At 42.3% G+C, this 16,105-nt stretch overlaps 1 protein-coding gene across 3 annotated transcripts in view; it reads right to left on the bottom strand.

Moving 5' to 3' along the window:
* LOC134538904 (dual specificity calcium/calmodulin-dependent 3',5'-cyclic nucleotide phosphodiesterase 1-like) overlaps positions 1-16,105 on the bottom strand; it is a 203,396-nt gene that overhangs the window by 53,027 nt on the left and 134,264 nt on the right. For all 3 annotated transcript variants that reach the window (XM_063380515.1, XM_063380514.1, XM_063380516.1), the window contains exons 2-3: positions 10,092-10,175; positions 1,006-1,156 (exon numbers count right to left, since the gene is read on the bottom strand). In XM_063380515.1, coding sequence (XP_063236585.1) covers positions 1,006-1,156; positions 10,092-10,175 — 235 coding nt within the window. The remainder of the gene's footprint in view (positions 1-1,005; positions 1,157-10,091; positions 10,176-16,105) is intronic.

Raw genomic sequence — 16,105 nt, 5'->3', positions numbered from 1 at the left:
TAGGAAACCGTTGCGATAATGCCTCTATATCATGATATACGTGCAAACACCTGGTGTTCTTGAAAATGACGTTCTAACTACTTACAAAAAAATTTAATCTGCCCCGAGGGGCATTTTTAACCATGGTTACATATACACCCTACTGAGCAGTTGTGTTGTAACTAGCCTGAGCAGATGTGTTGTCACAAGCCTGAGCAGATGTGTTGTCACAAGCCTGAGCTGTTGTGTTGTAACTAGCCTGATCAGTTGTGTTGTTAGTAGCCTGAGCAGTTGTGTTGCAACTAGCCTGAGCAGTTGTGTTGTAACTATCGTCCCGGGCTGACAAACCACATGGGTTTACCTCCAGACAATCCTGTGGTTGGAGAAGTTTTTTCCGATTATTTTTTCCTTTCTCAACGCTTTGGTTGGCCATGTAGTGTGATAGTGTATTTTTATTTTTTGTCGTTGTCTCTCTGAATTTTCGTTTTCGAGCCTACACGTCGTACCCACACGGACTCGTCCCCAACTTAGCCGTTAGAAAAAAACCAGTAAGAATTTTCTCAAATTATTATTATTTTGCTTTTGACACCATTGCGTTAATTAAACTTTTCGTACCTTATAATGTTGGCTCTCGATTAATTACTTTCTGCGGACTGAACTTGCCACAAAGCTCCCCCAGCCCTGCGACACTGGACAAGCCGTCGTCTCATGCCTGCGGCCGCCATTAGAGCGGATAAGGAACAGAACTTCTATCATTCCAATTTCATTTTGAATAATCTCCAGTACATTTATACATTTAACCTTTAGAGTTTTCTAAAATAAAAATTATATTGTATAATATTATTACCTGTTAACATCCAAAGATTATGAAAAGAACTTAAAATTACTTCAACAATATAGATAATTATGTGAAAGTGTTAATTCCATTTAACAAAACTGTTCGTAGGGAATTTTGTATACTTTTGGAAAAAATACTATATTTGTGATAGCATATGACTCGAAAGAGAGCAGATGGGGATCGCTGACCTGAGCGCGGCCTTGTCGCAGGCGTCGGGCGAGTCGACGGGCGGCAGCTGGTCGGTGCTCAGGTCCACTGCGTCCAGGGAGTCGTCCGTGTGCGAGCAGCCGGGCAGCTTCTTGGTGCTGCTGCGCCTCACGATGGTCAGCGAGCCTTGCTCTGCACACAGCCATGCACTCTCTAACACTTCCGATACAGTTCAAATAATGGGCCACGTCGCTCTACATACACACAGTCTTTGGAAGCTCAGGTTTGTGGATCAGCGCACATCAGTCGCTTCCCTGTCTCTCATAAACACTCTTAGTGAAGAACAAGTAGGGTGCATGTTTGTATTTCTATATGTATGTATAGTAATATATTGCGAAGTATGGACAGCATGTGTTAGGAGGGGTGGAGGGTCGAGGTATGACGAGAAGGGTATCAAATTAATAGGACTGACGAAAGAGTTGGAATGGAGGCAGCCATCTTGTTAATCGTCAGGGTGAGAGAGACCAAGGCTTCGGTTATATTTTACTCAAAAAAGTCGATTGTAAACAGTTGGGTCCGAGCGAACCACTGATTGTGGACTGTTGGACCCGAACCAGATAGCACATCGGACCAGGTGCATGCTTAGGGCATGCATGTCAGTAGGTACAAGAAAATGAATAAAGCGACCTTATTAACAGTGTCTTTCGTCCCGCCATATTGGGTACTCCATAGCCGGGTAGACTTCACTGACGAGACACACTTTAATGACTACCATGTTATGTCACACACAAGCACACATATATATATGAACAATACTGAAAAAATTAATAGATAGGTACAACATTCTAGAAATTATGTCGTCAAAACATCGGACAACCGCACAGTATACAACAGCAGACAGAGAGGAGCTCAATAAATTCTACGATGTCAGAGGCCGGTAGGTCATTGACACCATTCACACACACTTGATTGTACTTGCATGTATCAATATCCAGGGTTTTAACTGACTCATAACTTTTGAAAACTATGTCATCTAAGAACCAGAACAAAGTATGTTATGAATTTATTGCAAGTGACTATTCCACTCTGCTGCGGATTCTGATTGGAGCCAGGTGCTTTCCGTAAACCAACAATAATAAACAAGGTTACCAGTACTTAACGGTCACTGCATCTAGGGGTCCAAAATAAATTAAACGTTATGCTCTTTGTTTTTGATGTTATTTTTTTTTTGTTATTTATTATAGAAAATCTAATAGTGTAAATGTGATTACTTAAAAATAAAAAATTAATGTATCACACAATACATTTTCTGTTTATTTTACAAAACTTATGCTACTATTTTTGTCCTATTTGATAAAAACAAGTTATTAATTAAAATAAATTGATTGAAAAGTTTCTTTTGGTTCAATGCAACGAATCCAATCACTACCAAAAATTTTTCGGTGTAAAAATTGTCTATAAGGTTCATAATCAGAAAGTTTAACATAAAACTCATTAAACATGATTACACACTTCCAGTAACAACGCTAGCGACTAAAATGTTTGTTAGTGACGTTAGCACTTCTAGAAGCAAGCAATGAATCAGCAGACGGAAATTAAAGATGACAAATGAACTTAAACTAGCCACTGCCATGAGGCAGCATCTGGGCTGGAAGATCAGCAGGCGACGGGTCTTCAGTTGAGGCCTGTCCTCTGAGTAACCAAATTATTAAGTATAACTATGCTTCAGATGTCGCAAAACTGTACAAATCAGAAATTTAAATTAAATAAATTCTCCGATGTTCCATCAAGTGGGGAAGAATTGGGTAAATGAAGAAACACTAAATAATTACGAGTTCTGTATAAGGCTGAACTCCAAATCTACGGCACAGCTTACAGCTTCGTTATCCGACACAGAATGAATGTAGAAGTAAGTGCTCCCTATAAAGAAAGAATGAGCGCGCGGCCGTGCTAGGGGTTGCCGGAGGAAGACAGGGCGAGATAGCGAAGAGAAATCCTGCGGCCGTATCGACATGCCGTGACGTCACAGCCGGGGCGACCTTTCACCTTCCACTCGCGCAAACAGGCCGCCCGCTCCTTCTTCCTCGGCTAATAACGGTTTAATGCAGGCGGCGATAAAGCGCTTGCTCGCCGACTATTAGCCGCGCGTGTAAACAAGGTGTATCAGACGTGCCGGCTCGTCCTAGCGACTATAGTGCACCTGTACAACCCTTACTTGCCGAGGCTGGGAGATGGCAATATTCATACTAACTGAAGTACCATGCGTTGCCCGCCTAAACACATCACTAACGAGTTTCAACATTCACTTGAAAAACGGGAAATTTTGATTTTAAAGTCCCACTGATTACACAATCTCGTCAGTGTGTATATGACCTACCTCCTATTATTTTCTGTAAAAAAACTTAATTTACCCCTTTCTCACTCCCTTAGGGATAGAATTACATAAATATTATGTATTATATGACACTTCCGGCCCATAAACTATCTATATGAAAAAATCATGTCGATCCGTTGCTCTGATGCTGCGTTAAAGGACAAACAGAGGAACACACTTTCACATTAATTTGTAATATTAAGTAGGGATGTTGCAGTGTCTTACACAGCGACACAACCAATATGTATATACAGGCGTAGAATAATACTATAAACACTGTATGCTTGTATACACTAATGCAACCAATCACACAGTGCAATGGGAAAGAAGATGCGTTAACCAAAAAAGTTGGAATTATAAACTCTAAACAACTGTAACCCTATTTTGCAATGGTTCACACAGCAGAGGCAAAATGCTATTATCAGTGCATAATGGTACTATTAAAACAATGCTAGCAATGATTCACATAGTGTCTATTTTGTTTAAGCCTGGTCTAACAAAGGGAACCTGAGCCTCTGCTAAAAGCATTAAGAGGGGAGAGAGTACTAATTGATTTGAGTCTCGTTCCTGGTAGATGTTGACTGAGCCATTGCGAAATCAGGGTAAGAGGGAAAATAGTACTAATTGATTGGTCATGTGTTCAATAGAGGGAATTCTTGCCCTTTCAAGACAGGTTTGAAAGAGGGTAGCAATAGTATTCGCCTGCAGATCTGGTTACTAACAGAGAACACTATGCCACATCTTATCAGCGCGAGATAAGTACAGTATTATTTATTTGAGGGTTTGTGCCTAATAGAGGGAGACCAAGCTACTGCTCACCGAGATGAGAAGACTATTTTATGTTGAATGTTGGGTGCTTAATAGCGATAGTTATGCCAAAGCTAATAAAATAACGTTATAGGTGGGAGTATTATTTGGCTGCCTACTTCTTGTCTTCTAGCGGGAAACCTTGCTACCGCACATCAGGAAGAGAGGAAAATATGTTTTATTCAGAGGTATATAATGCACTGCTTGACAGGTTAGAGAAGGGGTTGCAGTACCATTGAAAGACAAACCGGTACCAAATACTGGGGGGAGAGTGTGTGCACTGTTCATCAGGATAAAAGAAAACAGTTTCTTTTTGTTTAGGTTCTTGTGCCTGTCAGGGGCAAATCATTCCACTGCTTATCATTATGAGAGGGAGATCGAACTATCAGGTTGAGTGTTGTGTGCCTAATAGTGGAAGGTTTATTCCACTGCTAGACAAGCATGATAGAAATGGCAATACTATTTGGCAGCAAGCCTGTGTCCTTATAGAATACCCTGCCACTGCTTATCAGGATAAGGGGAGACAGTGCCTCATAGAGGAAGACCATGGTACTGCTCATCAGGGTAATCAGGAAGATACTTTGGTTGGGTGTTGTGTGACTAAAAACTAAATTTCATGCTATTGTTTGACACATTTGAGAGATGTGACAGTACTATTAAGCTGCAAGCCTGGTTCCAAATACAGTGAGACTGTGCCACTGCTTATGAGGTGTTGTGTTAGGGCTGTGTGCATGATAAGAGTCTGTTCAAGATAATATATACAGTACTTTCCGGCAGCAAGCCTCGTACCTGATACAGCCAGACCGTGCCACTGCTTATCAGAGATGAGTCGAGTTACTAATAGAGAAAGTGCAGATCGTTGCTAGACAAGGTTAAAAGGGGTGTAAATACTATTTGAAAGCCAGGATGGTGTCTAATAGAAGTAGATAATGGCACTGCAAATCAGGTTACATAATAATTCTGTACTTTTATTGAAGGTTCTGCGCCACTGCTAGAATAGTTTAAGATGTGTGGCAGTACTATTCTGTAACAGGTCATGTGCTTGATAGAAGATCATGACACTGCTAGATAATTCTGTAGACATGGTAGTAATATGGCTCCTAATAGAGGGAGACTGTCACTGCTTATTGTTGTTGGATAGAAGACTACCAGTGCTTATCAGGGTGAGAGGCTCCGAGTTTTGTGTCCAATAGAGGGTGTATATCCCACAGTACACTAGGAAGAGAGTTGAGATTGTACTTTTTGTTGCATGCCAACTGCTTACTAGTTTGAAAGTCTATTTGACTACTAGTATTTCATTTGACTTCTAGTCTTGTGCCTTATAGAAGAGACCATGCAACTCCTAAACAGGTCGAAAATAGTAGAAGCAATATAAAGCTGCGAGCCTGGTGCTAATTAAAAAGACAGAATTTTCTGTTGATAGACAGGAAAAATGGGAGAGAATGCTAATTTCATTGAGTATGGTGCCTAATGTAGGAGACAGCAATGTTTGGCTAGATACAGATAGTGTCCGTCTCCCTCACGACGCCGCTGCGAGGAGGGTGGACTAACACTGCGGCGCACTGGCTCCCGCACTGCGCCAGAGACGCGAGTAGAGGGAGAGGGCGCTGGCCGTGTGGCGGATAACTTCTTCCAAGGAGTCATCGAGAAGCTTGTGTCACGATATGACAGATGTCTTGATAGTTTGGTCAATTATTTAGAAAAATAAGTAAGACCCTGCTGAACTTTTGGTGATCAAATTATTATGTTATGTAAACTTGTCGTTTTTTTTTATAGCCCATCTGAGGTTGGACTATATGTTTGAGGGGCGTGTTTCTAATGAAGAGGGTTGGCAGTGGAGGGAGCCAGTGTAACTGCAAGCCCGGGCGACCAGCCACGGCTCAGCAGAGCGAGGTGTCACGCCGTGGCTACTCACTAGAGATCACGTCGCGGCTACTCACTAGATATCACGTCGCGGCTACTCACTAGAGATCACGTCGCGGCTACTCACTAGAGATCGCGTCTCAGCTACTCACTAGAGATCACGTCGCGGCTACTCACTAGAGATCACGTCGCGGCTACTCACTAGATATCACGTCGCGGCTACTCACTAGAGATCACGTCGCGGCTACTCACTAGAGATCACGTCGCGGCTACTCACTAGAGATCACGTCGCGGCTACTCACTAGAGATCACGTCGCGGCTACTCACTAGAGATCGCGTCTCGGCTACTCACTAGAGATCACGTCGCGGCTACTCACTAGAGATCACGTCGCGGCTACTCACTAGAGATCACGTCGCGGCTACTCACTAGAGATCACGTCGCGGCTACTCACTAGAGATCACGTCGCGGCTACTCACTAGGAATCACGTCGCGGCTACTCACTAGGGATCACGTCGCGGCTACTCACTAGGGATCACGTCGTGGCTACTCACTAGGGATCACGTCGTGGCTACTCACAAGAGATCACGTCGTGGATACTCACTAGAGATCACGCCGCGGATACTGACTAGAGATCACGCCACGGATACTGACTAGAGATCACGTCGCGGCTACTCACTAGAGATCACGTCGTGGCTACTCACTAGAGATCACGTCGCGGCTACTCACTAGAGATCACGTCTCGGCTACTCACTAGAGATCACGTCGCGGCTACTCACTAGAGATCACGTCGTGGCTACTCACTAGAGATCACGTCGTGGCTACTCACTAGAGATCACGTCGCGGCTACTCACTAGAGATCACGTCGCGGCTACTCACTAGAGATCACGTCGCGGCTACTCACTAGAGATCACGTCGCGGCTACTCACTAGAGATCACGTCGCGGCTACTCACTAGAGATCACGTCGCGGCTACTCACTAGAGATCACGTCGTGGCTACTCACTAGAGATCACGTCACGGCTACTCACTAGAGATCACGTCGCGGCTACTCACTAGAGATCACGTCGCGGCTACTCACTAGGGATCACGTCGCGGCTACTCACTAGGGATCACGTCGCGGCTACTCACTAGGGATCACGTCGCGGCTACTCACTAGGGATCACGTCGCGGCTACTCACTAGAGATCACGTCGTGGCTACTCACTAGAGATCACGCCGCGGATACTGACTAGAGATCACGCCGCGGATACTGACTAGAGATCACGTCGCGGCTACTCACTAGAGATCACGTCGCGGCTACTCACTAGAGATCGCGTCTCGGCTACTCACTAGAGATCGCGTCGCGGCTACTCACTAGAGATCACGTCGCGGCTACTCACTAGAGATCACGTCGCGGCTACTCACTAGAGATCACGTCGTGGCTACTCACTAGAGATCACGCCGCGGATACTGACTAGAGATCACGCCGCGGATACTGACTAGAGATCACGTCGCGGCTACTCACTAGAGATCACGTCGCGGCTACTCACTAGAGATCACGTCGTGGCTACTCACTAGAGATCACGTCGTGGCTACTCACTAGAGATCACGTCGCGGCTACTCACTAGGGATCACATCGCGGCTACTCACTAGGGATCACGTCGCGGCTACTCACTAGGGATCAAGTCGCGGCTACTCACTAGAGATCACGTCGAGGCTGATCACGTCGCGGCTACTCACTAGAGATCACGTCGCGGCTACTCACTAGACATCACGTCGCGGCTACTCACTAGACATCACGTCGCAGCTACTCACTAGACATCACGTCGCGGCTACTCACTAGACATCACGTCGCGGATACTCACTAGGGATCACGTCGCGGCTACTCACTAGGGATCACGTCGCGGCTACTCACTAGGGATCACGCCGCGGCTACTCACTAGAGATCACGCCGCGGATACTCACTAGAGATCACGTCGTGGCTACTCACTAGGGATCACGTCGTGGCTACTCCTTGAGATCAGGTCGCGGCTACTCACAAGAGATCACGTCGTGGCTACTCACTAGAGATCACGCCGTGGCTACTCACTAGAGATCACGCCGTGGCTAATCACTAGAGATCACGTCGTGGCTACTCACTAGGGATCACGTCGTGGCTACTCACTAGAGATCACGTCGCGGCTACTCACTAGACATCACGTCGCGGCTACTCACTAGACATCACGTCGCGGCTACTCACTAGACATCACGTCGCGGCTACTCACTAGACATCACGTCGCGGCTACTCACTAGAGATCACGCCGCGGATACTCACTAGAGATCACGTCGCGGCTACTCACTAGGGATCACGTCGCGGCTACTCCTTGAGATCACGTCGCGGCTACTCACAAGAGATCACGTCGCGGCTACTCACTAGAGATCACGCCGCGGCTACTCACTAGAGATAACGCCGTGGCTAATCACTAGAGATCACGTCGCGGCTACTCACTAGAGATCACGTCGCGGCTACTCACTAGAGATCACGTCGCGGCTACTCACTAGAGATCACGTCGCGGCTACTCACTAGAGATCACGTCGTGGCTACTCACTAGAGATCACGTCGTGGCTACTCACTAGAGATCACGTCGTGGCTACTCACTAGAGATCACGTCGTGGCTACTCACTAGAGATCACGTCGTGGCTACTCACTAGAGATCACGTCGTGGCTACTCACTAGAGATCACGTCGTGGCTACTCACTAGAGATCACGTCGTGGCTACTCACTAGAGATCACGTCGTGGCTACTCACTAGAGATCAAGTCGTGGCTACTCACTAGAGATCAAGTCGTGGCTACTCACTAGAGAGCACGCCGTGGCTACTCACTAGAGATCACGTCGTGGCTACTCACTAGAGATCACGTCGTGGCTACTCACTAGAGATCACGTCGTGGCTACTCACTAGAGATCACGTCGTGGCTACGCACTAGAGATCACGTCGTGGCTACTCAATAGAGATCACGTCGTGGCTACTCACTAGAGATCAACGTCGTGGCTACTCACTAGAAATCAACGTCGTGGCTACTCACTAGAGATCACGTCGTGGCTACTCACTAGAGATCACGTCGTGGCTACTCACTAGAGATCACGTCGTGGCTACTCACTAGAGATCACGTCGTGGCTACTCACTAGAGATCACGTCGTGGCTACTCACTAGATATCACGTCGTGGCTACTCACTAGAGATCACGTCGTGGCTACTCACTAGAGATCAACGTCGTGGCTACTCACTAGAGATCACGTCGTGGCTACTCACTAGAGATCACGTCGTGGCTACTCACTAGAGATCACGTCGTGGCTACTCACTAGAGATCACGTCACGGCTTCTCACTAGAGATCACGTCGCGGCTAATCACTAGAGATCACGTCGCGGCTACTCACTAGAGATCACGTCGCGGCTACTCACTAGAGATCACGTCGTGGCTACTCACTAGAGATCACGTCGTGGCTACTCACTAGAGATCACGTCGTGGCTACTCACTAGAGATCACGTCGTGGCTACTCACTAGAGATCAACGTCGTGGCTACTCACTAGAAATCAACGTCGTGGCTACTCACTAGAGATCACGTCGTGGCTACTCACTAGAGATCACGTCGTGGCTACTCACTAGAGATCACGTCGTGGCTACTCACTAGAGATCACGTCGTGGCTACTCACTAGAGATCACGTCACGGCTTCTCACTAGAGATCACGTCGTGGCTACTCACTAGAGATCACGTCGTGGCTAATCACTAGAGATCACGTCGTGGCTAATCACTAGAGATCACGTCGCGGCTACTCACTAGAGATCACGTCGTGGTTATTCACTAGAGATCACGTCGTGGCTACTCACTAGAGATCACGTCGTGGCTACTCACTAGAGATCACGTCGTGGCTACTCACTAGAGATCACGTCGTGGCTACTCACTAGAGATCACGTCGTGGCTACTCACTAGAGATCACGTGGCTACTCACTAGGGATCACGTGGCTACTTACTAGAGATCACGTCGTGGCTACTCACTAGAGATCACGTCGCGGCTACTCACTAGAGATCACGTGGCTACTCACTAGGGATCACGTGACTACTCACTAGAGAGCTGGCCGTTGCGCCCGGCTGCGGCGGCGGACAGGTTCTCGCCTGGCTTCGCCGCCTCGCCGTCTGGAGGACTCGCCACTGCAACAAGGACAAGGACAAGGCGTCTCAGGCACTGCTTTCATGTAGGTTTCATTTGAGAGCTAGCAATATAAACATATTCATAGTAGCAGATGAGGTTCAATTGGACGTTAATTATGGTAAAACTTTCTACATGGTATGTCTACATTGCAAGTACAATTATATTCCTATATTCTACTTGTTAGAATACATTATATTGATTTTCCTAAGTAATACTTGAAAGTTCTAAGTAGGTACAGCATAAGCTTTCAAACTCGTTTATGTGGTACGCCCGATAATTATCGTATGCTCTACCAGAATTGTGTGTGAGAAGTACGCCCTGCATTAGGGAATCCCCTACCACACCCAAGTTTCGTCTTCTGCGATTGTGTGATGTTATGGTTAATTCTACTACAGTTTGGGAAGATCAGTTGGTAAGTTTAGAACACTAAAAGGTTTCGCCGCTAGATAACAGTGGGGTACGACCAGAGTGACATATTCAGTTGTTTTAATGCAAGTCAGTAGGTCGTTTGCAAATAATAAATTTTAATATAAATTATATGTTAAAACTTTTATTTCTGATATATGACTAGAGTTTTACGTCCGTGTGATAATCTCAGTGAAATATAAAGTACAGAAAGTACGATATTAACTTCAGAATATTAATGGCTCCCTCGTACGAATATATATATATATATATATATATATAAGAGTGTGCGAGTGTGTGTGTGTGTGTGTGTGCGTCTGTGTATGTGTATATGCAACAGAAATATCCATATGGTAAAAAAGACAAGAAATAAATAAAAATTGCGAATGTGGTATAACATGTTGAGGTTCATGAAAAATAATAATACACTCTAGCCTTAAATACCTCCACCACCACTACTTAAAAATATATAAATTTTTGTTGTTAATAATATGAAAATAAAATTGCTTCAAAAACCTCATATCTGTGTAAAAATGTATTTTTTGTATTAAAACATGTATTAATTTTGCCTTCATTTAGCACCTATCTACATAGCTAAAACAATGCAAAACTTAGAAAGGGATTTTTTAGTTCCTTACATATTTAATCATTCTGTAAGCAAAAATTGCATTTCCAATAATTTATCGGAAATCTACTGATTTATGACTGGTTCAGTTAGCTACATTTAAAATACAGTAAAAACATAATATTGTATGTTTTATAATGTTCAGTTACATTAATTATTTAATCACCACAAATTAAATACATTTTATTAATGTAGCTAACCTAACCCTTTTATCATTCTTGTTGATAAAAATCTGCAGTATATTCAAATATCTAAATTCGGAAAAAAATTTTAATAGATAGAATCATCAATATTAATAAATACAAAAAACCATCAAATAACTCACAATTTCAAAAACCATAACCACTAAGAAAAAGAAAAATAATGTTCTGAACATTCAACGTAGTGGAAACACAAACATTCTAATGGAAAATAGTAGTCTCTCAAGTAACGAAATTTAAAAAAAAAAAAAAATGCCTTTTCATATGTTTGTACGTTTTCAGATGCAACCCTCTCGTAAATAATTACTCTTGGTTTTAATCAAGTTATAGTGTTTGTTTTTATTCATGAATTAATAATTGAAACTTCAGTAATGTATGTATTTCTGTCTCTTTATATAGCAAAAATTGGCAATATTAGTTTTAAAACGTTTTAGGATGTGATTTATTTTTAAGAGAAGCGTGATCTTACTTGAACCCACTGGCTCTGATTAGGAATGAGTTAAGAAATACACCCTTCCATCATACTTGGCTTAGTGCGAGCCATACATAAGAAAACCGGAGAAGCATGTTAGGTTTGCATCAACAATATCATAGCTGCATTTACAATCAAGTAAATACAGGATGCCAAACTAACTCACATCTCACTTAAAACAATATACAGTTGCTACTGGCAGTTGAATGAAGAATTGTGGTCACACAGTACAATTACTTGATTTAATGCAATATAGAATACCTTCTTCATGCAAGCATATTCCAAACAGAAAATCCTACATGTTCCTATTAATCATAATTTGGCCTTTCAGGTGATATTTTGTAAAGCAAAGTAAACTGAAATTCTTGCATTTAACTCAAGACACTACGAAACATCATTATTTACTCTTGTTTTACGTAATAAGTTTAACACAACATCTGGATTTAAATTCGGCTTCTCGTGCAATTACAGGTTTAGTGTGTGCCATTGTAATGTTGGTGGTACTTGCTCAACTTATTTATTTATAATTATATTTCTTTTTTTTTTGGGCGAACTGGTTTCCACACGTTTTCAGTATTCTATATTGGTATTTGTTAATGGTAATGTGTTATTTAAATATTTAAAAGTTAATTCTGAACGAAGTTGTAATAATTATAATTATGTGTAATTTAAATGTTTGAACACATCAAGTTTTTTGTGTCAATTTTTTTTTTTTTTTTAGAATCTATTATGAATAATGTGTTCACAATTTAATTATTATAGTAAATATGTGAAGGTATATTTAAGGAATTATAAGTCAATCTTTTTTTGCAATAGAATTAATGCTCCAGTAATTATCGATCTTTTGTTTTTCAAAAAAGTACTCACTACGAGTGCCATGTTCAATGTCCTTCTTCGTCTTGCACTTGCCGACCCCAAACGGTCTTTTCCAGCACCTTGACGCCATGTTTTCGTAACGCCAAATTCTTTCTTGTGAGATTTTGAGATTTTAAGATGCATTAAGCATCTTCAACCGCACTAAGTGGTAAGTTTTGTTGTATTATTTCTTAAGAACGTAGGGAAATGTTTGTAGCACCGGGCGTGTTAATATTCTTTGTTATTTTTATGTTAATTAGCAGTTCCACGATACCGGCCATGCGGTTAACTTGAGCCAACTTGTGCTGTGGTGTTGGGGCCTGTCCTCGGCAGCCCGGAAGCAAAATGAAGTGACCGCACCTAAATCAGGAAAGCCGACGGCTATTTTATTATTTTTGGCATGATTTACTAACCTTTTTTCTTCTTCAACACTACCTATGTGAAAAATTTCGTGGACTTAACCTCATCGGACTTCTCGTCAAATATGCTTTCTCTTCTATTTTAAAGAAATTTATTTGGACCAACGGAACAACTTCCATCTAATATATAATTTTGAAACAACGAAACAATGTAACATGGACTGAAGATATTTTGATAAACTAAAAAGTTATTTATAATATTGATCATGTAATTAATATTTTGTTTTAAAAGATTGTGTGAAATTTTTTTTTTTGTAAATATAAAATATAACTATTTAAACCAGTATTATGTGAACAAAAGAATTAAAATGCAGTTGAGATTATCGAGTCATGGTGTAACTTAAAATAATTTATTTAAATAAATTATTTATCTGAAAATTTCCTTTTTTTAAATCATTGAGTAATACTCTCATAGTGTATTGTAAGTGTGCATGACCAGTCAGCCCTGTTTATACTCAAACTAACCTCTCCGCACATCAAAACACTTCATGAGCCTTGGTGCACGAGCTTTCAGCATCAGCCTGCCTCTGTTCATAACCTAAAAATTTGTGAAGGGAGGTAAGGTGTGGTGCAAGTGGATTTTTGTGGATGTAGATTCTAATAAAGCATACACAATTTCATCTATTTATGCTGATCATGATTTAGTCCTGTTCTTCCAGTCACTAATCGGTGACGGGCCAGTAGTCGGCGGTGTCCTTACAAATCTCGCTATAAATGTGATTGCTAAACTAGAAGCAGATGGTCTGTTCGTAGACTGTATAGTTTCTGATCGAGTATCAACATGGTAAAAGTTTGGTATTGGCGAAACAGGCGATAAGAAAATGTTCAATTACTGATCGTTAACAAAACATCAAATTACAGCACTTTTTTTAATTTTTATTTGTTGCACAAAATTGATGCCACTTTAGTTGATTCAATTGAGGTTCTTTTAGCTATAAAATGGAGATGCTGCCAAGGAAAAAAATAAAACGAGTAAGTGACAGAGCCACAAAAGTTCATACAATAGCAAAGAGATTAATACTTGTATCAATGATGTAATATATTAAAATGTTATCAATATTGTTTCCCAATTACTATATATATATACAAAATAATATCTGGCCGACTTTGTGCCAGCTTTCTTCAAACGACCAAAATGTAGGGGCCCAGTAACCATTACTGTCAGTCAAATTATATTTAATACAGTGGCTTACCAGAGTTTTTAAATTTTGTCAGATTATTTTAGGCACTGGTTAATTTAAGTGTGCCATAGAGTTAACTAGGTTTGCAATGCATAAATGTGATTTACACATCATGGGTTATGACGCTAAATAAAATTTGCTATGAAGTGTGGAATGTCTTAGAGGTGTCTAACATAATCCCTTAAAATTCACCCGTTATAGGCTAAGTTTACAAAGGCCCATGTAATGCACAGCCAATAAATCAGCTACATTGTCGTGTAAAGTCCTAATCGTATAGTTAAATATTTAAAGTAGCAGCTTCTGAGAAATAGGTTACTAATAACTCAAGTGAAGGTTTATTAGGTAAGCTTCATCTATAATAAGTAAATTCTTTGTCAACAATTATATACTCGACAAATAAGTAGCTGGCATAACCTACGAAACCTTTATCTTTGTTATCATCCATTTATTTCCCAGAAAATGCTACTCTGCGTAATCACTATCCTAATAATCTAATTCAAGGAGAATAATACAAAAGTAAAATCATGGCAATAGGTTAGTTAAAATGTTTGATTATCCCTCTATAAACATTATGAAGTATTTACGAAGTCTCAGAAAAATTTATTTTTCAAAACAAGTTATAACTTTTTTTTGAAAAGCCTACTCCAATATAAGTATGCTCTTTTTTTTTACATAATCGTTGTGAATATAAAGACCTTATCTGAAAAATTTAGTACAGTATTTTAAAGCTCAATTATAAGTCCTACTTATTTTTTTATAAATAATTTATTATCCTGCTGACGCACATTTGTTACTACTGACTTTTCCCCCCCCTCCTTAAATATCTACTACCCAGCTTTACAACGTTTGTCGGAGCAAGTGGTCTACCTACAACATGTTACCCATATGCAAATAATTAAAGAAGCACAAATGCTGCAAGAGAAGGAGGGCTTCGCTAGACCTCAAGGGAAAGGGAAATCGTCTTGTTTGAATTACAATTGATTGAAATATTATTAGTTTTAACTCAGTAACATGACTTAAACAATCAAACGAAACTCTGGACACAATGCACGTCTCATTAGGGAATTATCATGGCCTTAAGCCACGAAGCGCAGCTCTACTGCAGCGGTGGCCGCGAGGCAACCCGCACTGCACGCAGGCAACCCGCACTGCACGCAGGCAACCCGCACTGCACGCAGGCAACCCGCACTGCACGCAGGCAACCCGCACTGCACGCAGGCAACCCGCACTGCACGCAGGCAACCCGCACTGCACGCAGGCAACCCGCACTGCACGCAGGCAACCCGCACTGCACGCAGGCAACCCGCACTGCACGCAGGCAACCCGCACTGCACGCAGGCAACCCGCACTGCGTGCAGGCAACCCGCACTGCACGCAGGCAACCCGCACTGCACGCAGGCAACCCGCACTGCACGCGGCATGGAACTGGTATTAATACCTTACATTAACCAGTTATAAAAATTACAGAAATAAAAACCTTCAATTAAAATATCCAAGCAGTATTATTTATTTCTACTTCGCACATTTTTTTAGCCAATCGCACACTTGAACTAAGTGTTCGAGATGTTTACTGCCGGTTGAATTCAACTATCCTGAGCCGATCAGGGATCAGGGAACAGTTCGTCAGGCTGTGGAGCGATGGTGCCGTCACGGAGGCCATCTAGGATGGAAACATGTGCTCGCAGAGAGCGTACTGCCTCCCAGTTACCCGCGGCCTGGCAGCATGTCTGCACACGCGGCGCCACAGACACCATCAGCAGCCTCACGTGGCC

Source organism: Bacillus rossius, chromosome 14 (genome assembly GCF_032445375.1).
Source record: "Bacillus rossius redtenbacheri isolate Brsri chromosome 14, Brsri_v3, whole genome shotgun sequence".
NCBI lineage: Eukaryota > Metazoa > Arthropoda > Insecta > Phasmatodea > Bacillidae > Bacillus > Bacillus rossius.
The sequence above is the reverse complement of the archived record's forward strand: the minus strand, read 5'-3'. Positions and strand labels throughout refer to the sequence as shown.